Source organism: Gymnoscopelus microlampas (genome assembly GCF_963454915.1).
Source record: "Gymnoscopelus microlampas genome assembly, chromosome: 15".
In the NCBI taxonomy this organism is placed as follows: domain Eukaryota; kingdom Metazoa; phylum Chordata; class Actinopteri; order Myctophiformes; family Myctophidae; genus Gymnoscopelus; species Gymnoscopelus microlampas.
This window is the reverse complement of record NC_139952.1, coordinates 47,303,357-47,327,897: the sequence shown is the minus strand read 5'-3', so window position 1 is coordinate 47,327,897 and position 24,541 is coordinate 47,303,357. Positions and strand designations below refer to the sequence as shown.

Sequence of the window (24,541 nt, the reverse complement as noted above, 5' to 3'; positions counted from 1 at the left end):
GAACAACACACAGACAGGGTCAAAATTATAATAATAATTTAAAAAAGATATTGGAAATTTGAGTGCGTACTGGTCCCAATACAATAGTATTCGGACCAGGGAGACGAGAAAAGGAGTGAGGAAGATGAGGAGTTGGCTGAGTAAGACTAACACCAGGTTTCATCAATACTGCACATTTACATTTTTCTTGCAATATGTAATAATAATATGTTCCTATTGAAAATGAGTTTTTTTTTTTACTCAAAACTAATGGTTGGAATAGATTCAGTACTCCTGAAAACCCCTAATTCTTTTCGTTTTTTTCCCCCACCCAAGGCTCCTTAGGTCCCCCCATGCAGACAGTGTATCCCACTGAGCATGTGCACAGTAGGTGTACACTCTTATCAAGTGTTTAGCAATATTTTCTTATTTTATTTTTCAGAATAGAATCAATTCAACAACACCCCAATCCCCTACCATTTATTATACACTGTGCTGTACATTACAGCTTAACGATAACCAAGATTATATGGCCAGGGAGACATTTTTACTCAAACATAATGGTTGGAATGGATTCAGCACCCCTGAAAACCCCTAGTTAGACACCTCACAAGTGCATTTTTTTTCCATATTTGTCCAAACATAATGGTGTGTACAGAGGCGCCTTATTGCAATTATTTTGAGCTAAATCAAGATTATTTTGCAGTCGTTTACATTCATGTGTATTAAGAAAACAGCTTGATGAAATCAACAGAAATGTCATATTCCATCATTATCACAGTTATGGTCATAGTACATTATATTATTTTGATTATTATTGTCAGTCATTTCTGACAACTGGTGACTGCCAGAGTGTGTTGTGTCTCACCTGTGGGTCCGGGGGTGGCTTTGTGCTGCAGGGGGGTAGCAGGGTGGTCTCTGCTCTGTGGGGCAGAAGGACCAGCAGGGCCAGAGGCGGTCAGAGGCTTGGCACCCAGCTCTGGCTTCTTGGAGCCGGAGAAGGTGAAGTCAAGACCCCGGTCCTTCCGGGGGCTTTGGGAGATCACCACCGGCGGCGCGGACGAAGGGACGGCCTTCTGGGGACTGGCCGGGTAGGAAACGCCCTGGTTGGAGGCCTTCTGGGGACTGGCCGGGTAGGAAACGCCCTGGTTGGAGGCCTTCTGGGGACTGGCCGGGTAGGAAACGCCCTGGTTGGAGGCCTTCTGGGGACTGGCCGGGTAGGAAACGCCCTGGTTGGAGGCCTTCTGGGGACTGGCCGGGTAGGAGGGCCCCTGGTTAGAGGCCTTCTGGGGACTGGCTTGTCCCCTCCCCGTGTGAGCTACCGGTCCCCGGACCGCGGAGGGGACGGTAGCCTGCTGAGCGCTGGGCAGGACTACTCTGCTGGCCTTGACGGGAGAGTCGACGATGGGCTGCTCGGAGGGGAAATAAGACGAGTAAATAACCAACCAACCACCACATCCATGCTGTTTAGTTTATTTTATTTGCACTTAAAAAAGTAATTTAAGTGCCTTTTTTTTCTTCTCTCGTTACAGTAAGTTCTACAATCTGATAATAACCCAGGAGATACCAGGAGAGACATCTCAGAGGATACAGGATAAAAGTGGAACACTATGAAACTGAAGCTGATATATGGTTACCCTCTCCTGATTTGGATGAAATTGGTAACCCACCTGAAAATATATGTTCTGTTTACTAAAGAGCTGGAGAGACAGGGAGAGCCCCTGTTACTGAATACACCACAGCAATGATTAATATAGAAGGATATAGAGCTTTGTTTTGGTATAATGCATATATATTTTCTTTACTGTACAGTATGTCTGGTATTGTTTTGTTATAGATGTGTGTGTATATACAGTATAGTGTACTTCACATTGCTGGGATTTTGCCCCAATTTTACTGTCTATGTTCTCCTGGAAAATGAGACATCTCAAGCCAGCCCTTGTTTGTTCTTTTGTTATTTTTTTGTTATTTGCATTCTCCTCGTTATTAAATACCGTCGTTTATATGTGAATATGTTCCGATACGAGTGTGCGTGCGGACACTATTCTTTTTCTCTATGATCATGTCTAACCCCAAGTGGTCCGGGGACCACTAGTGGTCCTTGAGGGGGTTCCAGGTGGTCCCTAGCTAAATGATGGAGCGTTGGTAACCAAATGGACCCTTATATAGATCTTTAACTCTTGAGAGAGTAAAATGAAACCAAATGGACCCTTATGGGTCCATTTGGATTCATTTTACACTCTCAAGAGTTAAATTATCGTTAAACATCTGCATTACTTAATTCACAAGAAGTCACACAATTTAGAGAAGGTAGAATAACTGTTATTTTGATCAAGGTTTTGCCTGTTATCTGGAACCAACATCAATACAACATGGATGGAATTGTGGACAAAATCTTTATCCAACGATAACAAAATATTGGAAGTCTTGTGTCTGAGAGTCTAAACCTCATCAAATGGTGGTTCTGTGACTCAAATGCAGAATAAATAATGGACCTTCATATGAAAAGGGTTGAAAAACATTTGTGTAAGTAAGTCATTGGCTCTTGTAAATAAACAAACATATAACAAGTTTAATTCAGCTATGGTAAAAACACACTACCTGATTGGAGCTGGTGGCCGGTGTCTTGTTGTTGCTGCTGGAGGCCGGTTGGCTGGCCAGCACACGCTGAGCGGCTGCAGCAGCAGCAGGCTGTTGTTTGGTGGCTGCAGGCTGCTTGGAGGCAGCAGCAGCAGCAGCAGCAGCGTCCCTGGCAGCCATCTTGGCGGCCCAGGCCGTGCCAGGCTTCTCTTGTTCATTGTCCTGGCGCTGAGTGGCCGGGTGGCTCAGGTCATCCTCCCACGACCCGATGGTGGCGGCCAGGTTGGCCAGTCTGCCTCTGCGGCCCACCGGGGCAGAGTCTGATGATGAGGAGGAGGAGGGGACGACGGCCGGGGGGGGACACGCCTCCTCCTGTCTCTTCAGAGGGGACGGCGGGGGGCCGTCTGGGAGGTCGTCAGCGTCGTCACCTAGAAGAAAGATTTTAAAATCAGCTTGTTGTTTGACTTGTTTAAGTGACTATGGGTTGCCTCCAGTCTCCACGTGATGCTTCATAAATTCTTTTGACAGCACTAGTACTGTCTAAATTAAACGTTTTGTGGTTTGTTTGTTTGTTTAAAAATCTGATTTTTGCAGTGTTGTTGTGTTATGTACAGGGCAGGAATTTCAGTTTGGTCTTGTGCCCCTCAAAAAAGTGCATGCCCTGAGGCCACAGTGTATGTAGACAGTGACACCAGCGTCTCTTTCTTTCCAGTGTGTTTTGTTGAGTTTCTGAATTCTTAACTCCCCTCCCTGAGTCCCCATCTTTAAACCAATCCACTGACTTTGATTGGTTCAGGCTGAGCATGGATCAGATAGTAAATACCATCATTTATGTATTTCGCTGCAGATAGTCTGTATATTAATCCTTAACCCTTAAATTTAATTCATTCTTTCAATGGACTAAAATGTTTTTATTTGATGGCCTTCCTGCCCTGGCATTTGGCCCTTGTGCCCTCAAAAAATAGACAACACCAAAAGGCCAAGTGTCCTTGCCCCTAAAATGACAAAATTCCAGGCCTGGTTATGTACAGTAGTAACTTTGAGGACCCCTTAGGGGTCCCGGAGACCCCCCGTAGAAAACCCCATGATAATAACATGGCAGGCACCACTACGTACCGTTGCCGTCCCAACAATGCCGCTTGTCGGCCAGTCTCTGGAGGCGGGACTTCATGCCGCCGCCGCCACCAGTAGCCGGGGGCGGGGCTTCCTTTGGCACCGCCTCTCTGTCCGGCTGCACCACAACCCGCGTTCTACCGGCGGCGGCGGGGACCGTCGTCACGTGAGCCTCGGGCTCGTCCGGGGCGGGGCGGCGCTCGGCCCGCTGGGGCTCTGGGGCAGAGAACAACAACATCAACATTATTATTACATGGGTACCACACCGTCTACATCAGTGGTTCTCAAACTTTTTCATGTCAGGGACCCCCAAATTGACACTTATTAGCCCGCGGACCCCCCATTTGAAAAGATATGCCAGGGACCCCCCATAAGAGAAGGTTTTTAAGGCTTTCGAGCAGTGTTTCTCAACCATTTTAATTCCAAGGACCCCCAGCTTGACATGCATTAGGCTACGGACCCCCATTTAATGGCATTTCTATCTCTGGGACCACAATTTATATTGTAAAATCAATGTTAATTTAACTCTGAGAGTGTACAAATGGAACCAAATGGACCCGTTAGGGTCCATTTGGTTCCATTTGTACACTCTCAGAGTTACAGACCCATAAGGGTCCATTTGGTTCTATTTGCACACTCTCAGAGTTACAGACCCATAAGGGTCCATTTGGTTCCTATCCATCATTTAGCTGGGGACCCCCTGGAACCCCCTCAAGTACCCCTGGGGGTCCTCGGACCCCACTTTGAGAACCAATGGTCTACAGAACAAACATGGAAACATTCTCATTCTACTGCTCTGCCACCATAATGTGGAACGCCCTGACACCATCCATCATTCAATGTGGATCACTGGCTTCTTTCAAAACAGGCCTGAACATCCCTCTATCAGGAGACCACAAGGGGAGGTTAACTCACTTTTCCCATAGAAAGGAGGTGTCATTCACTGCAGACATTCTTTTCCCCCTTTTTCTCCTTTGTACGTACAGTGTTTTATATTTGTTGATGACATGTATTTTTGTGTTATTTTTATGCTATGTTGATCAATTGAAAACATAGGACCACAATGGAAACAAGTGCCCAGGACTTTTTTTGTGTTATCTTTAAGCCCAAATGTCTGACTGTACCTCGTGTTGTTTTTTTACATTTCTGACTAAATAAAGTAAACTAACAAAATAATGGGGGGTAAAAAAAAGTGAAAACTGAAATAAAACTTAACAGTTTTACTGTGAATACATCTTTATCTGACTTTTTTGGGTGTCTATCCCCATTTCACAATGCACTAGATCCCTGGGAGATGCATTGCTGAGGTGGGGGGCACAAACACCTACCATCAGCTCCCAGTACGGAAGTTGGCGCACGTGCTACTCACATGGATTAAAGCTAGTTTAAATCTCACGACTCAGAGATGCTCGTAGGCCTGCGCATAGATATATATAAAGGCTAGATGGCTCAAGGGGGCGGCGCAAGCGTAGCTCAACCGCGGCCATCTTGCGACGGTCACTCATAACATTATGTCTATGGTGCATATACTTTGAAATAACTATAGCGTGCTCAATTTTCATCCGATTTTCAAACGGTTTGGTGTTTTGTAAACACCAAAGACGTAGTTATGATATTGCATACTTATAATTATAATCATGTTTTTTTTTTTTATACAATAATATCATAACTACATCTTTGGTGTTTACAAAACACCAAACCGTTTGAAAATCGGATGAAAACTGAGCACGCTATGGTTATTTCAAAGTATATGCACCATAGACATAATGTTATGAATGACCGTCCCAAGATGGCCGCCATGTGGCGACGTCGTACTCCATTGGCCAGCAGCGCGGGTGAGTCATCTAGCCTTTATATATATCTATGGGCCTGCGTCCTGCGTCGCTGACGCACCATATTGCGAAAGGACGCATTCATGACAACTCTAGTGCGTCCATGGGACGCAGCTCCGATTAGCTCCGATAATATATAATATTTGTCAGCTGTGATCTACATGGACTCTCTCGGTTAGGCACCGTTGGTGGAGAAGTATAACTCTCCGGTTAGACACCGTTGTACTGGAGAAGCATAACTCGGTTAAACGGCGTTGTGTGGCAGAAGCAGCAGCACAGCCCCTCGCTGTTAGTCTACGCTACACACACAGAGAGAGAGAGAGACGGCATGAGGACCTGCTCTTAAACGTGTTAAAACGTCTTGGATAGACCACTGTCTGGAATAATAACTGATCATCATACATACAGGTCTACTACTAATCTTTGTTGCTGTTGTCATCTTAAATTGACCAGCCAAAGTAAAATCCCCGATTTTAGAGTGTTCTCCCACTTGCTTGGAGATCAGAGTGAGTGGTGGATTAACGCATGTTGCCAATCAGCTGTGTAACACTAGCAGGTTAACGATGGCTCGTTGATCCTATGCATTTGACCCTGATTTGACCACAAAGGCAAACAAAAGCACTAATTAATGGCAGCTGTAAGTAACCGGTTGTCTATCGTCTGTGTCTTGTGTATGTTTAATAGGCAACTGGATGTTTTCTGTAGCTTAGAGATATCATAACAATTAATTCCCTGAAGAGGGTAGACCCTATCCCTCATGCTAAACTTAAAGTGACTTATAAGGTTCCACTTCTCCTCAAAAAGACAACTTTATTTTCCTTTCTCAATGACAAGCCTAATAGTTTTACCACGGTTTTCCGTTTACTACTCACTATGGGATATCAGCGCCCCCAGGCGATGTACAGAGCAACACACACGCTCCCGATGCCAATTCACTGATTGGCTTAGGGTATGTCACGAGTCCGGAAGACCCGGGAGTACAAAAGCTCCACGTGACATAGGCTCTTCCTCTTTTCACCACTCTGCATGCGAATGCGCAGACAGCTATCACACACAACAGTTAAGTATAAAGATTTTTTTCAACGTAACCCAAAGCGGGAATAAGGAGTATTCCCCACGGGAAAAATCTTGCTACTTATAAGTCATCTCCCGAGACTTATATAAAAATTTTCCTGAATTATCTTCTAAGTGTTTTCATTCATTCTTGGTCTGTTTTGAAAAAACGCCGGTTAGCGGCTATGTAAGCTAACCGAGTTGCTAGGCTAACGCTAGGAGCTAGGCTACTAGCTAGGCCTTTAGCCTGTTGTTTTCCCAGACCGAGGACCAAGATGGAACCACCGTGGAGTGGCAGGTTCGCGGAAAGCGACCTCCTCGTCGCCGCAGACGACCCCCACCGCGTCTGCATCCACTGCTGGGGGGTCGATCACGCGTTCTGCGCCGGGACCCACCCGGGCGAGCCAGATGCGTGCCCGAACTGCGCGATGTTCACCGTTCCTCAACTCAACGCTCGGCTTGTCAGGGCTAGGACCCTGGTCGGCTGGACTAGACGAGACAACGGTGAGGCCTCAACCGAGGAAGAGATCCTCAATCCTGTGGCGGCTGGTTTCAACGAATGGCTAGCCTCACTAAGCAACAGGTTGTTAGCAGCGCTGTTCTAGCTTAGCTTGCTCGCTAGGACAACACCAGCTCGTTAGCCTCCTCTGGCCGGCGTCTGTACCACGAAGGACGAGACTATACGCCGACATCCAGCGTGAGAGCTCCTGGATGAAGAGCAACCGCGAAAAGATTCATCGGGTGCTTTGAGACACATAAAACGTTTTCATAAGAGTATGTTGAACTGTTTATGCTGTTTCCACTGTCTCTGTGCTTTATTTTGTTCCATTAAAAATTCCCAAAATACACAAGCACAATATCCAGCCCCGGTCAGGAGGTCACGACGCTAGGGGTCCCAGGGGGTCCCCGGGCGTTGATGGCCTCCTCTAATAAGCCCATTGTGCCTGTCAGGCCTGACTTGACAGCATGATAGACACTAATGGGATACTTCTCTGCCTGTTTTCAACAACTGTCGGGGGGCATCGACTCATTGGGATCACTAGGTGGTCCCCGTGTTGATAACCCCCCCTTATAAGCCCAAAGCGCTTGGACTGTCCCTTGGCGACTTTCCAAACGCTGCTGGGATACATTGTAGACATGCTTGAATAAAATGCAGGTAATGTAAACCTTACGAGCTGGTCAGCTGAAAGCTAAGTGCTACCTGTAGCTAGAATAAGCTAAGCTAGGCTAAGCTAAAGGCTAAACTAGGCTAAGCTAAAGCTAAACGAGGTAGCCCGGCCACGCCGGTTTGTACCCTCTGTCCACTAGGGGGCACCAGAGCGTCACTGTGGGACGGAGGGTTCACAAATGGCCGCCGGGTCAAGGGTCGGACCCAGTGACCCGCTGTGTTTACAATCTTGATAACCCCCCCTTATAAGCCCAAAGCGCTTGGACTGTCCCTTGGCGACTTTCCAAACGCTGCTGGGATACATTGTAGACATGCTTGAATAAAATGCAGGTAATGTAAACCTTACGAGCTGGTCAGCTGAAAGCTAAGTGCTACCTGTAGCTAGAATAAGCTAAGCTAGGCTAAGCTAAAGGCTAAACTAGGCTAAGCTAAAGCTAAACTAGGTAGCCCGGCCACGCCGGTTTGTACCCTCTGTCCACTAGGGGGCGCCAGAGCGTCACTGTGGGACGGAGGGTTCACAAATGGCCGCCGGGTCAAGGGTCGGACCCAGTGACCCGCTGTGTTTACAATCTGTTGAGTACCGTGTCACGCCAGCCTCTGGGGGGCGACAGAGCGCTTCCTTCAGGGAAGGCGGCTCCGTCGCCTCCTCCAGCCAGGCCAAGGGGCCTAGATAAGATGGCGACGGACTTTGTAAACACCAAGGGAGCAGCGTGGGATGCTTCCGTACTCAGTCACGTGACCCCCACGCGCTTACCGTCAGGACCAGCGCTACTTCCCTTCACTGTCCCTAACGGTGGATTAGGTGTCGACGTCACCTGTTTCCATGGAAACGGATGTCAACGTCTCCTCTTTCCTGGTGAGTTAGCCGTCACCAGCTATGGTACCTGCTAGGTTAGCATAGCCTCCAGTCTGGCTGCTGTTGTTTCACGTAGCGGCTAACTAGCCTCACTAACATCGACACAGTTAAAGAGCAGTGTTGTTTTGGTGCAGCGCTTAGCCAGCCCCCCCCTAAAAAACAACGCTGCGGTGGCCATAGCTCTTGGTTAGCCAAACAGCTTCAGGTAGCAGCTAAAGGCTTAAAGCGACCTGTAGCTAGGCTAGACTAGGCTAGGATGAGCTTACAAGCTAAGCTAGTTAGCCCTTTGTCTGCACTACCACGATGGAGGCTCCGGTTCATCGGGTGCTTTGAGACACACATAAATTGTTTCATAAGAGTATGTAAAACTGTTTATGTTGATTACACTGTCTCTGTGCTTTATTTTGTTTCATTAAAAATGTCCTAAAATACACAAGCATATTATCCAGCCCTGGTCAGGAGGTCACAACGCTGGGGGTCCCAGGGGGTCCCCGGGTCGATGGCCTCCTATGAGCACTTTGTGCTTTGAGACAGACATAAATTGTTTTCCATAAGAGTATGTTAAACCTGTTTATGCTGTTTATACTGTCTCTGTGCTTTATTTTGTTCCATTAACAATGTCCTAAAATACACAAGCACATTATCCTGCCCTGGTCAGGAGGTCACGACGCTAGGGGTCCCAGGGGGTCCCCGGGTCGATGACCTCCTATGAGCCCATTGGGCTTTGAGGCACACATAAAGGGTTTTTCATAAGAGTATGTTAAAACTGTTTATGTTGCTTTCACTGTCTATGTGCGTTATTTTGGTCCATTAAAAATGTCCTAAAATACACAAGCACATTATCCGGCCCCGGCCAGGAGGTCACGACGCTAGGGGTCCCAGGGGGTCCCCGGGTCGATGACCTCCTATGAGCACATTGTGCTTTGAGACACACATAAAGGGTTTTTCATAAGAGTATGTTGGAACTGTTTATGTTGTTTATACTGTCTCTGTGCTTTATTTTGTTCCATTAACAATGTCCTAAAATACACAAGCACATTATCCAGTCCCGGTCAGGAGGTCACGACGCTAGGGGTCCCAGGGGGTCCCCGGGTCGATGACCTCCTATGAGCCGTTGTGCCTGTCAGGCCTGTTTCACAGCATGGTAGACACTAGCGGACCCCACAGTACGAGTCCACTGGACCGCGTGGCGACGTCATCGGTCCCAGTGGAAACGGGCACGTTGTCCACGGGACTGATAACAGCGGCGCCCCCTCCCGACTCGCTCGCTCGGTGAGCAGCTTTTGGGAGGGTTGCAATCCGAATCTGTTTACTTTCCCAGTACATCAGCGTTGCACTGTGTTTTTTACTGGTTAAGCTCAGTACAGCAGTAACACACTGTGGTTGTACTGATCAGCTCCCCTGAACAACAACAACAACACATTGTGGTTGCACTGGTGTGTTTTCCATATGCCTTGTGTTACTTCCATTGTCTGACGAGTGTTTCTCTCTCAAACGGAAGATAGAAGCAGCCTTGACTCTGAGAGAGGAGGCCTCTCTCCTGAGCAAGGGCGTCATCAGAGAAATATCTACGAATCAGAACCAACTGGGGTTTTCTGTTCGAAACTTTTTTCTGATGAGAAGAAAAGGGGGGGGGGGGGGCGTACGGCCCTCTCTGAATCTGAAGGGCCTCAACAAGTGCCTAATGGGTTCCTTTTCAATGTTGACGACCGTGAAGCCGTTGCGAACGGTACGTCAGGGGCACTGGTGGACGGGCATCGACCTCTAGGTTGCTTGCCTCCACGTTCCAATCTGGCCTCCACACAGAAATTTCCTGCACTTCGGCTACAAAGGGGAAGTGTACGAGTACATGGTTCTCCCTTTTGGTATGTCGTTGAGCCCGCGGGTGTTCGTAAAGTGTACCAATGCGGCCATTGCTCCACTACGGAGACAGGGAATCCGTCTGTCGACCTACATCGACGTCTGGTTAATAGCCGCGGGCTCGGAGTGGGAGGTGGCGCGGCACACGACCGTGGCCATCTCCCACCTGACGTCACTGGGTTTCACAATCAACGCCCAGATGAGCGTTCTGGTTCCGTCCCAGCGGGCCACCTTCTTGGGGATCTCGCTGGACTCGAACACGCTCAGGGCACGCCTATCCAAGGAGAGGATAGACAGCGTTTTGGCTTTGTGAGGTCTTTCCGCCAGGGGCGTCAAGTTACTTACAAACAATGCATTTAAGCGGTGGGTCTTCTGGCTTCGGCCACTCACTTAATCCGCTAAGGCAGGCTCTACATGGGACCTGCTCAGAGGTGGCTGAGGGCTCTTCGGATCCCGCCCACCTCAGGTCGTCGCTCAGTGACGGTGTCTCCATGGTGCATGGAGGCACTCAGACCATGGTCACGAGCAACCTTTCTGTCCCAGGGGGTCAGTATAGGAGCTGTGATTTCGTGTTGGACGGTCTAGCGCGCAGATGACGCTATGGTGCGACTCACGACTCGCATCCATACAGGCGTCTCATGTGCCGGGCCTCCAGAACCGCAGAGCGGACCTGCTGTCCAGAGGCGGTCTCCGTTACGGAGAGTGGTTTTCGATCCGAAAGTGGCGGACCAAATCTGGTGTAGGTTCGGCCGCCCCCAGATCGATTTGTTTGCTTCCGAAGAGAACGCGAAGTGTTCTCGTTTTTTCTCAGTGAAGGCGGGGGACCGCTCCATGGGCATGGACGCCTTGGCACACAGTTGGCCGAGCGAACTGCTTTATGCCTTCCCGCCAATGGAGTTGATCCTTCCTACGTTGGAGAGGATCAGACTCCTGGGTTTGTCGGTGTTGCTGGTGGTCCCAGCGTGGGGCACGTGGAGATCGGAGATAACTCCGCTCCTTTAAGACGTGCCTCTGGCCCTCCCTGTCCTCGTGGACCTGCTGCGGCAGGGAGGGGACGAGGTGTCCCACGGACGCCCTCAGGACCTAGACCTGTGGGTTGGCCCGTGAAGAGGGCAATTGTAAGCTCGTGTGGCCCCCCCGCTGACGTGGTGGCTACCATTCAGGGCGCGAGGGCCGTGTCCACGAGGAATGCTTATGATGTTAGATGGAATATGTTCGCATCTTGGTGTCTGGAGCAGTCACCGGTGGTGATGGCTTTCCAGGCCTCGGTGTGTAGCATTCTCACTTTCTACAAAAAAGGTTAGCCCGGGATTTATCCTTCTCAGCAGTAAAGGTGTATTTATCGGCCATTCGGCTTGCCACGAGGCGTTCGATGGCAAGACGGTGGGCCAGCATCCCTTAGTGCGCCGGTTGCGGCGCCAGGAGAGCTAGACCGGTTAACAGGCCACTGTTCCCAGTCTGGGATCTGACGGTGGTGCTGGATGCACTGTGCCGTCCCCCGTTCGAGCCTTTTGAGTCTGCTGATTTGAGGATCGTCAGTCTCAAAACGGTCCTCTTGGTGGCCCTGTCTACGGCTGAACGGGTCAGCGACATGCACGCGCTCTCGGTGAGTCCGGAGTGCATGAAGTTCCTGAACAACGACAGAAGGGTTTTGCTTAAACCCAACCTGACGTTCGTTACAAAGACCGGGGTGGTGGCCCCAGACCCGGTTGAGTTGGTGGTTTTTCATCCGCCTCCCTTCGTTTCGGCGGAGGATAAGCGGTTGCATTGTCTCTGTCCAGTGAGAGCCCTGAAGCTCTATTGTCAGAGGACAGCGGCCAATCGTTCATCGACGCAACTCTTTGTCTCTTTTGGCGTGGGGGTTCAGAGGAAGGCGGTCACTAAGACGACGCTTTCTAGATGGATCCGAGATGCCATTAAGCTAGCTTATGTCAGCAGTGGGGCCCCAGTCCCGGGGAGTCTGAGGGCCCACTCTACTAGAGGCGTGGCTACGTCCTGGGCTCTCTGCAAGGGAGCTTCGATCCAGGAGATCTGTGCAGCGGCAAATTGGTCGTCTCCTTCGACTTTTGCGGCCTTTTACAGCCTGGACGTGGCGGCGGCGTCCTTGGCGCGCGCGGTCCTAGGCGTAGCAGATGCCTCCAGGCCAGTGAAGGGAAGGGAGTAGGCTTGGGGCTTTTCTCCCTATCTCTCGACTTCCTCTGGGGTTTCCATGAGACCAGCTGGGCTGGCTCCCAGGAGATGGGGCCCTGTTCCTCATATTGAGTTATGAGGCAGGCCTGTGTCTGCCTGTTAGTAAATAGGCGGACTCTGGAGCCTGTCAGGGCCTAGTCTTATTATCTATCCCGCGCCCCAGCCCGGTGGGTTGGGGGCGCCCGTGGGGCCGTAGGTCACGTCCGTGTGGGCGGGACCTAGGGGCTGAGGGGCGTGCGGGCCTGTCAGGGTTGTGTGGCTCATTACCTCAAGGGGGGTTTATGAATCCCATAGTGAGTAGTAAACGGAAAACCGTGGTAAAACTAGAGGTTACGAATGTAACCCCGGTTTTAGTAGGTTTGGAGTTTACTACTCACCAGACACCCCTTTCTGTGCGCATTTGGCATGCAGAGAGGTGAATGTTAAGAGGAAGAGCCTATGTCACGTGGAGCTTTTGTACTCCCGGGTCTTCCGGACTCGTGACATACCCTAAGCCAATCAGTGAATTGGCATCGGGAGCGTGTGTGTTGCTCTGTACATCGCCTGGGGGCGCTGATATCCCATAGTGAGTAGTAAACTCCAAACCTACTAAAACCGGGGTTACATTCGTAACCTCTAGTATTATTGCATGTTGACTATGTGCAATAACTGCAAGCCAATGTTCATAGGCATTGTCAGTATTTGTCTTTATTATTTCTTGAATTCCTATTTCTTTATTTGCCAATACTTCCACTGTAAGCCAGTGTTTTCAGTCTACACAATAAATAGTAAAAATAAATTCTACATTCATAAATAATACAAAATAAAATAATAATAATGATTAAAAGGTTCTATGATTAAATGTATTCTATTGGTCAAAGGTATGTTAAATCCACCTGTTGCCCACTACTAGTATTTCTTACCATAAGGTGTGCTAATACTACAGAATCATATACATTTGAAAAAATATATTTATGATTTTTTAATATATGTATATATATCGGTATCGGTCTTGAAAAGCAGGAACGGGTCGCACTGATCTAGATCTGCTATTTTCACAATATGTATCTGTGGAACTGAATCAAACTAAATTAAGTGCCTCAACTCCTAATTCCTCAGGGTGGGGGGTCCCCAGTTAAAATATGATTATTTTGGGGGGTCGCTGCCTGAAAAGGTTGAGATCCACTGCATCAGGATATAATGTACACAGTCACACACGCATAGAAGATATGGAGATTGGAGATCAAAGAAAACGATAGGGGGGGGGACGTGTAATTGGGGACCCATAAAATGTCCCTGGGACCCATCTAAAAGACCACCCTTGCATCCCAGGACCCATTACATTGAAAACCTAGCAACATCACTGACTGAAAATGTCCTAATGTGCGATTTGTGAAACCGTGTTAAAGGATCCCCCACACACACTAGCGCCGATTCCTAAACAATGAATACATTATGTACAATTAGGATGCTTTAGTAATATTGTTCCTGCTGTTCTACATACTGCTGCCAACCATGTGAAGAAATCACAGATTCAGGCTTTAACCTTCGCTTTTATATGAAATATCCGAGACGAATAAGATATTATGGACGATGCTTCTGAACATATTGCTAGTTTGACCACTTCAAATGCTCTAATCTTAAAATAACCGAAAATAGCCTTTCTACAAGCTCTCAATGCGTCGCAGACGCATCGAGAGCTTGTAGATCGGCTATTTTCGCTGTGCAACATGCTTCCATAGAAGACATGCTGGCTTCTATGGAATCCAAATGACTGAAATCAGTCTTGGCGACTGAGAACTTTAATCCATGTACTCATACAGGAGTTGCCGGTGCCCGGGATCGAACCCATGATCTTTGTGGTTAACTAAAACTAAGCCTTTTTCAAAAGCTCATCAAGCAAACCCACATGTTTAACTAATGAAAACTTGAAAAACTATAATAACCTTCACTCCACTGGGGCTCTGGGGCAGAACGCTCACTGCGTTGGGGTTCTGGGGCAGAGCGCTCCACCATCCTCTCAGGCTCTGGCTGAACAGGAGGAGCCTGGACCACAGGGCGTGTCATGGTCTGTTCTGGAGGAGGAGCCTGGACGACAGGGCGTGTCACGGTCTGTTCTGGAGGAGGAGCCTGGACGACGGGCCGCGTCATCGCGCTCTTCTTCTCCAGGGAGGAGGAGGAGCGCACGCTGGCCGGTCCCACCGGGGGCTTCCTGTCCGTGCGGGGGTCCGGCAGCGTAGCGGCAGGGACCGGCGGCTCTCGGTTCTCCTCGCCGACCGGAGGAGGAGGAGCTGTGATCTCCCCCGAACGGCTGCGCTTGGACGGAGAGGGCTTGGAGGACGGCTGTGGAGCTGTGAGGAAGACATGAGAGAGGAAAACAGATAAACCATGTTTAGGGGGAAGTCTAGGGAGGACAGACATTCATTCACTCTGTGAGGTTTTTGATTGGTTGAATACTTTATTAAGACCGGGAACTAGTGATGCGCAGGCCGACCCGTAGCCCGCGGGTTGAACCGCGGGGCGGGCGGACGGGTAATAGATGATGACGCAATTATGGCAGGTTATGAAAAAACCTGACCCGCGCATCACAACCGGGAACACATCTGTGTAACCACTTAAAACAATTATTTTATACTTCAAAAATATTTTTTTTAAATAGAAGATATACAAGCTCATAGCGCGGCACAGAGTGCTTGTACTGTAGCTTTTTTAAGAAAAATCTTGAAACTTTGTGCAAATCTTTGAATATATATATATTTTTTACATTTGTAACTCAAATCTTTGCTTCTGGTGGGGGGGGGGTTCCTGGAACAACATATTTTTTGCGGTCAAATACATATAATTTTGGGGGGTCCTTGACATGAAAAGGTTTGAGCACCACTGATATTATAGCAACATAAGTTTTTCAGAAAAACTGTGATTTAGAAGACATTTGTAGAATCGGCCTCAGGTCTTAATAGGTTAAAAATGATATGGTACAGGTAGTACAGGACAAAGGTTATGCAAAAAGGATAACACCATTTCCATTGTGTTTCCATTGTCCATTGTCTACAGTAGGATTGTGGTTTTAGGGTGGCTGAAAGACAACAGACGAGTCTGTGTTCTGTTGTTGCTGTTGAGCGGTTTGATCTGTTGCCTTTTAATTATAATAGAAACTTTGATTGGCTATTGTGATGCAATTCATTGCTGGGTAATTATGTTGCAATACGATCTGGCTAAAAGTTGAATTGGTCACAACTCTTTCACCACACTGTTATGTAACAAGCATTGTGCTCTGCCAGTGGATTAGATGACTTCATTAAATACAAGGGAATATGTCAGTTGCTTCCTGCACAGAACATTTCTATGTGCATGCAGGATTACGGCAGAAAAAATAAAATACAACTTCCTGTTGATTTTTGCCATTTTTATTATGAAGAAAACCCGGACTGGATCCGTGGATCCAGATCTTCAAATAGTAAAATTAACAGGAAGTTAACATTTTTATTTAAAAAAAAAACAGTTCTTGTCCACCTTTGGAGTTACATCGTGGCAAGTGGTCTTGCCCTTTAATCCAACTAATCGACTATTTAAAAACAATCATTCGATCATTTCCATGTTGATTGTGTGGGTGTGGTTTTGCTGGTGAACGTTACAGGACTTTGCACAAGGTGTGAGTGTGATATGAAATGATGTAAATATTGTACACTCTGAGCCAGTGTTGATTTCGTCAACTAAAACTTAAAACTATGACAAAAATGTTCACAGACCGACTACCTTTTTTCACTGTCGAAAACTAGATTAAAAACTAAGCTACGATGACTAAAACTAAGACTAAATATATTGACAATTTCATCAACAAATAAAAAAACGAGACGAAAATGTTAGGGAGGGTCTAGTGGAGAAGAGATCCAGTGACACTAAAATACATTTTATGTTTGGTTGGGCTCAGGTGTTGCGCTCTGAAAATAGCAGATCTACAAGTTCACAACGCGTCGCGCTGCGACGCGTTGTGAGCTTGTAGATCGGCTATTTTCAGCATGAAACCAAGTGTAAAATCAGCCCGTCGGCACCGTCGTCCTACTCCCCCGTATCGGCCCGTCGTCCAGGCTCCTCCTCCAGAACAGACCATGACACGCCCTGTCGTCGAGGCTCCTCCTCCAGAACAGACCATCAAGGCACGCCAAAAAACATTTTAGTCGACTAAATCAATTGTAGATTTAGTCGACTATAATCTTATGATATTTAGCAGACTAAAACTAGACTAAAACGTTTCAGATGACTAAAATATGACTAAAACTAAATGGAATTTTGCTGTCAAAATCAACACTGGTCTGAGCTGACAGAGGGGACAGTGCATGATAGGAGACTGGATGGAAGTGTAATATAAAGTAGTAAGTACTTGTAACAACGTGTGTGTCACTCAGCACACTGTTGGTGTCAGCGAGAGGCTCTCTGGCCCGTTTGTTGTTGCTGCTGCTGCTGGATGCTGCCGCTGCTGCAGTGGGTCTGGAGGCCATCTTCTTCTGCAGGTTCTCCCTGCGGGCGCGGGTTCTCTCCAACAGTTTCTACAATGGAAGAAGAAGAAGAAGAGTCTCATTATAAACAGGGAGTGGTGACCATTCATCATATCGTTGCCGTCGGGCAGAAACCTTTTATCTCCGTATTCTAACCGTTTTTTTTTTAATTCTTTCTTTTTCCTTTATTTATTCAGGGGATGCCCATTGAGAGCAAGCTCACTTTTTCAAGGACGCCCAGATAATAGCATATAAAACATATAAAATACATACATAATGAAAAACAATAACAAACATATATTACAATCATCACATATGCAAATAAATATAGTGTTACATGAAACAGGTGCAGTTACTATGTAATGTGTCCTCAAGAAGCACCCTAAATGTCCCTATTGAGACCAAACGCTCCAGTTTCAGAGAGTCCTGAAGTTTGTTCCATTTGTGTGGAGCATAATACATGAAAGCAGTCTTTCCTTGTTCACTGCTCTCTTATGTGGACTGGTACAGACATTACATTAGATATAATGTACAGACTGGTACAGCCATTAGATATAATGTCTGTTGGTGAACGTGTTGAATGTCCAGTAACCTTTGGTTCTAAAAGGGAAGATGGGTACAAAGGAAGCTTACCACACAGCAAATTAGTGCCCTACTTGATCATACTACAGCATCACAGAAAAGCATCAAAACTTCGCACCACGTTGAGCTTGCAGATCTGCTATTTTAGAATTTGAATCCTGAACTGTAACAGTTTTGGACATAATGAGGACTTTCCACCCGACAGACAGCATACATTGTTATAAACAGGGAGTGGTGATTATTCATCTTTCTGCATCAGACACTTATTTGACTATTGAAGGATTCTAAGGCTATAGTAACTATGTTTATTCTAGTTCAAGTACAGTTTTAACCTCTGAAACCCTCTAGACCATTGGTTCTCAAAGTGGGGTCCGGGTACCCCCAGGGGTACTTGAGGGGGTTCCAGGGGGTCCCCAGCTAAATGATGGGTAGGAACCAAATGGACCCTTATGGGTCTGTAACTCTGAGAGCGTACAAATGGAACCAAATGGACCCTAACGGGTCCATTTGGTTCCATTTGTACACTCTCAGTTAAATTAACATTAATTTTACAATATGAATTGGGGTCCCAGAGATAGAGATGCCATTAAATGGAGTCTGTAGCCTAATGCACGTCAACCTGGGGGGTCCTTGAAATTAAAATGGTTTGAGAATGCTAGAGCCGTAAAAAATCTTCTCTTTTGGGGGTCCCTGGCATATCTTTTCAAATGGGGGTCCGCGGGCTAATACGTGTCAATTTGGGTGATCCCCTAGCTGAGAGAGAGATGAAGCAGGGACCCCCTCTATATTGTATAAAATTGTGTTGCAGATTAAACTTTTTTTTCTTTTTTTACTTGGTCTGCTCTTTTTTCTCCTCTACACCTATACCTCTTTGCCTAAAATAGCAGATCTACAAGCTTGTAAGTGTAGATCTGCTATTTTTGGCTGAAGTTCTCCTCAGAAAGGGGATGCTAAGGTCCAAGTGGTAAGCCTATTAATCATATAGATAAATCCTATCACACAAAGATTTGGCGGCCCTCCTGTAGTAACTCTGAGGACCGCCCTAGGGGTCCCGGACCCCCTGTTGAAGACCCCTTGCTCTAGACTTATTTAACTGGACTTGAGTTGTCTTTGTACTTGGACTGGTTTTGTCAGTCAACACACCGCCAAATCTTTTCGCCATAATAGCCATGTAGATCGGCTATTTTTGGCCAATATTCCCCCAAGAATATGGATGCTGGGGTCTTAGGCCTGCAGATACAATTATTTAAATGGTCATTAGTTTTGTGTTGTCCACTGCACTCCACATAGAGTATGTTTAGTTTTTTTTCAAAGAATTATCTTAGAAATGTCATTGCATTTTTGGAGATTCAAGGACATTTTACTCCTGCAAATGCCACACTCTTGTGCAATTCGCTTACAGTTTACTAGTTTAACTTCATCATAAAGTATGCGGCCAACTGGCAAAACGGCTTTCTTTAGGTAAAAATAGTAAACAAACTTTAAGAATGTTGTTTAGACAGATGCTAGGTTCACTCACTGTTTACCTCCTGGTTTATTTGAGGCTGTACATTGTTCTCTCTACACTCTACTTGTGTGACTATTTACCTTGTTGTTTATTGACTAGAGTTGATGTTTACTCTGCGTATTCTGATCTCACACTAGATACATGTCTAGTGCCTACATTGTGCTTCTAGACTGCAGTCTGATCTGATTATGTCATGTTTCAACTAGTCCTGAAATCAGGTCCAAATAAGGTCCTTTCTTTTCCATCTCCTCCAACCAACTGCCTGACTGGAATTTAACCAAATAACATAACTGGCAACGTCAGGAGAGCAGAAAGGCATGAAATGAAGACAGCGGCACAGTATGTACTTTAGTATGTACTACTGTACTTATACCAAATGGACCCTAGTTACTGGTCTGTAACTCTGACAGAGTACAAAATGGAACCAAATGGACCCTTATGGGTCTGTAACTCTGAGTGTACACATGTAACCAAATGGACCCTTACAGGTCTGTATCTCTGACAGTGTAGTGAGTGTACAAACATGGAACCAAATGGACCCTTACAGGTCTGTAACTGAGAATGTACAAATGGAACCAAATAATGGACCCTTTACATTTGCACACTCTCACAGAGTTAAATGACACTGAAGATTTTACAGCACAGATTGAGGTCCCAGTGATTTTTACAAAAACGGTACCAAAGGGGGTCCATAGCCTAATGCATATCAAACTAGAGGTCCTCGAAATTACATTAAATTTGGCGGTCCCCCTGTAGTAACTCTGAGGACCGCCTAGGGGTCCCGGACCCCCTGTTGAAGACCCCTGCTCTACAACACAGATAACAGACATCTGTTTGTTCCATTTCCACACACTCGCTGTTTCATGTCTTCTCTTTCTGTGAAATCCTTCCTCCTCCTCCTCCTCCTCTCTGCCTCTGAAGTCTAAGTGTCATGAGATGTGATTTACTGGCCTGTTAGTTCTGTCCCTAACAAGACCAAACACATTCCTGCTGCACCGTTACAGCTCGTAGCATTCCTCCAGGCAACTTGTGGAAAACATGACCGACTGAGTGTTTAAATGAACAACCATTCCTAAGGAATGAGCCACACAGTACACCACACACACACACACACACTGCTGCCGTTTGTGGTTCCTGGATTTGAACTCTGGAATTCTATTGGTTCAGGGAGGCGGCCCGGCAAAAACCTCTCCATATAACAGTACATACATTTACACTGGCCTCTCCCCCCCCCACAAATCATTATAATAAAATACATTCAAAATACATTATTAGGGTAGCTACTACATACAGCATGGATGCAAAAAAAAGGAGAAACACATTGTTGCTGTCAGCTAAGAAACCTTGTATATCTCCAAACTATTTTTATATACATTTTCATAAATGAATGCCCTGCTTCATCATACAAGAGTCGCACAAAAGTAATGAAAATAGCCGATCTACAAGCTCACAACACGTCGCACCGCATTTTTCCCCCATTTTTTTTTTAAAGGAACAGTTTTGGATTTACAAGGTTTCCTTTCCATCCAACAGCAACTAAATGATCTCTTTTAATTTGCATCCCTCCCCACAATGTAAAATGCATCGTGGCTGGCCTCTAACACGCTCAGTTATCTTAACATGTACTGTAGGTTATCTTATGCTGGACAACATCCAGGGCGGACTCACTGACGCACTGTTTCCTAAATTAGAAATGAACGGTTAACAGCCAAATGCTGCTGGAAAGTTAGTTTACAACACTGTCTGGTTCTCAACATGGGGTCTGGGGACCCCCAGGGGTAACTCCGAATGGATGCTTGCTTAAAGGACAACTTTGTTTTTTTACAACCAAGGTTTATATTTTAGCTTGTAATTAAAGTAAATAAAAGATGAGTGTTAATTTTTTTTAATTTACTGCTTTCTATAGTTTTAGCAATTTTCGCGATATTTTTTACAGTGTGTGTCTAGTGGGCGGGGGCATTCTGTCCGGTGGTTAAATATGTCTTTTTTGACACAATAACCCAGCGTTTTCTTTATTATTATTTACAGAAGCTTGTTTCTAGCCCCCAATAACTCACATCTGGCCATCAAAGACCACAGCACCTTTTTTTATTGTGTAAAAAAGGCATATTTTGCCACCGGACAGAATGCCCCCGCCCACTGTAAAAAATATCGTGAAAATTGCTAAAACTATAGAAAGCAGTAAATGAAAAAAAAAATAACACTCATGTTTTATTTACTTTAATTACAAGCTAAAATATAAACCTTGGTTGTAAAAAAACAAAGTTGTCCTTTAAGGGTCTATGAGTTAAATTAACACAAGAGGATTTTGAAGTGTGTAGATTAAATCAAATATTATGGGTCTGTGGCCTAACGCAAATTAATACAACTTAAACCAGACAAACACCACTCAAAAGGTCTTGAATTCTACTTCATTCTATAGATATTAGTCGTGCAATTAAATGTATTTTGGAATCCATCAGCCCAGGCTATGGGAGCTTAGAATAGTGATAACTATAACTAGTCAAACAAAGACTTGATCGATAGGTCAGTGTTGTTGCTTTTCACCAGTTGTGTAAATTACCCAAGTACATTTACTCAAGTACTGTACTTAAATACAAATTTGAAGTATTTTTTACTTTACTGAAATACTTTTACTCCACTACATCTCAGAGGAAAATGTTGCACTTTGTAGATTTAGATTATTACAACAAAACATACATTTACCACTTGAGCCCTATATATATATATATATATATATATATATATATATATATATATATATATATACACTTATGCTATTTGAACATAGCAAATCTACAAGCTCGCGTTGTGAGCTTGTAGATCTGCTATTTTCAAAGGATTTTTTTAGACATTTGAAAACTTGTAAAATGGGACCTTCTGCATAATGAGTACTTTTACTTTTGATACTTTAAGTACATTTTGAATACAGGACTTTCACTTGTGAAATAGTATTTCTACATGGTGGCATTGATACTCTTAGTTGAGTAAAACATACTAGTAGTTCTTGTCAAACACCAGGTCAGTACTGAGCGAGTGCCACACCACGTATTGTGGCTTTTTTCACACCACTGTAATCCTTTACAAATGTGAAAAGGATTTACAAAATAAAATTAAAATTAAAACCACTTTAGATGTTTGCTCATCAACAGCACAGGTTGCCTAGCAACTCCTCTCATGTGATCGACAGCATTATTATTCAAATATGAAATGAATTATTAATATGTTGACAGTTGAACCACAACACAACGGACACGTGATGAAAGAGCCATATGGTTCAGGGCGTGTCCTGGTACATTCAGCAATTATTATTATTATTAATAATAATAATAACAATAATAATACACATTCTGGTTTTATTATAAACTAAACGTAAGTAACGTTACAAACGTTGTAAAATGACCCTTTATGGTCACAACAGTGTGTCTGTTGTGTTCATAACTAACTGACTAAACCCAGGTTAATGTTACGTTAGCTCACGATGCTACTACTGCTAGCATAAGCAGCTGAAAGTGTTAAAATGGCGTTAAAACAGTTAAACTCACCTCGGTAAAAGGATCCATTGTGGTTCACAGACAACCCCCTATATTAATACTATCTAAACTAACAACTCTAGTAGTTGTTCTCAGTATTAATAACAGAGTAGTTACTCTACAGTCTTCTTGTCGTCGCACAAACAACTCTCTCTCTAACGTTTAAATTTTGAATTTCAGCGCTCGCGCTGAGAGGCAGTTAGCGGCAGTGCGCAGGCGCAGACAGACTGGTGACGCGAGGTTAGTCGACAGGAAGCGCCGGACAACCAATCACAGAGTCACTGCGGGATGACAGACGTACGCTTTGAGCCAATCAGTGACGATCACCCACCAGAGAGACACAAGTAGTAACGCCGCATGAGGTCATAGCATAGAGTTAGAGCTTGCCTACTGTATCCGGTAATACTGTTTCCGTATCTGCTCCTCTAGGCCGGATGGGGAAAATGACAAAATGTGAATTGAGTCCAGTTTTGGGGAAAAATAAATTATTTATGAGCTACACAGTGGTGGAAAAAGTATTCACATTTTGTACTTAAGTTCTTAAGTAAAAGTATCAATACTGCAATGTAGAAATACAAGTAAAAGTCTGGAATTCAAAATGTACTTGAGTAAAAGTACAAAAGTATTGGTATAATGTACTTAAAGTACCAAAAGTAGAATTCTACTAATTATGCAGAATGTCCCCTTTCACAAGTTTACAAATGTATGACATGTCTAAAAATCCTTTGAAAATAGCAACGCATTGTGAGCTTGTAGATCGGCTATTTTCAAATGGCCGAAATGTTGAATGTTGGGCTGAAGTGGTTAATGTATGTTTGGTAATAATAATCTAAATTAGCAAAGTAACTGGTAACTAAAGTTTTCAAATAATTGTAGTGGAGTAAAGGTATGATATGTGCCTCTGAGATGTAGTGGATTAGAAAAGTAGAAAGAAAAGTACTGAAAATTGGAAATACTTCAGTGAAGTAAAAAATACCTCAACATTGTAGTAGGCCTACTTGAGTAAAATGTACTTACTTTCCACCACTGTCAATTTGTAAAACATGCTTTGTAAAACAGAAAAGTTTGAGAGATATTCATGTCTCATTATTGTCTGAACGAATATGTTATTTGTTGGAGGAACGTGAATGAATGAGATAATAGTTTTTTTTATTATATAGAAATGATGGTAAAAGTTACTCATTATGACATGTTGGGATTATTATTTTTGTCAGTGTAAATTTGCTTTCGAATGAGACATTTAATGATGACATTGTGCTCATTAATTAAATCATTTCACATCATTCATTAAATCTAAAACAATACTCAATAAAATCACACTGCAGTCACAGTGCCTCCACAGCTTGCAATCAATACAGACACATGCCGTAATTTGCAGTTTGTCCACAAGAGGGAGACACATCCTTAAACTATTCCCTAAATGTTTTTGATGCCAGGTCTGCTCCTAAATCAGGGGTCCTCAACAGGGGGTCCGGGACCCCTAGGGGGTCCTCAGAGTTACTGCAGGGGGGCCGCCAAATCTTTGTGTGATATGATTTTTTCTACATTAACCACTTGAACCCTAGCTTATGTGGTATGCGCCTGGACCTCTAGGCCAGCGGACGCCCCTGAATACATATATTTTTAAGCGAACATTTGTAATTCAAATCTTTGCTTCTGGGGGTCCCTGGAACTAGATATTTGAGATGGGGGTCCGCGGCCAAATACACCACATTTTAGGGGTCCTTGACATGAAAAACCATGTCAAGGACCATTGCTGTAGAAGAGTAGAGCTCTCTGAATGAGCTGTGCCCCTACCATGGTGAAAACTAAC

General features: G+C 45.1%; 1 protein-coding gene across 1 annotated transcript in view; it reads right to left on the bottom strand.

The window, feature by feature from the left end:
* Window positions 1-22,879, bottom strand: part of anln (anillin, actin binding protein) — a 45,113-nt gene extending 22,234 nt beyond the window's left edge. Inside the window, exons 1-6 of the mRNA XM_084081421.1 lie at window positions 22,741-22,879; window positions 16,992-17,157; window positions 14,557-14,961; window positions 3,676-3,888; window positions 2,581-2,987; window positions 848-1,388 (exon numbers count right to left, since the gene is read on the bottom strand). Coding sequence (XP_083937547.1) covers window positions 848-1,388; window positions 2,581-2,987; window positions 3,676-3,888; window positions 14,557-14,961; window positions 16,992-17,157; window positions 22,741-22,758 — 1,750 coding nt within the window. The 5' untranslated portion in view covers window positions 22,759-22,879. The remainder of the gene's footprint in view (window positions 1-847; window positions 1,389-2,580; window positions 2,988-3,675; window positions 3,889-14,556; window positions 14,962-16,991; window positions 17,158-22,740) is intronic.
* Window positions 22,880-24,541: the final 1,662 nt, after the last annotated feature.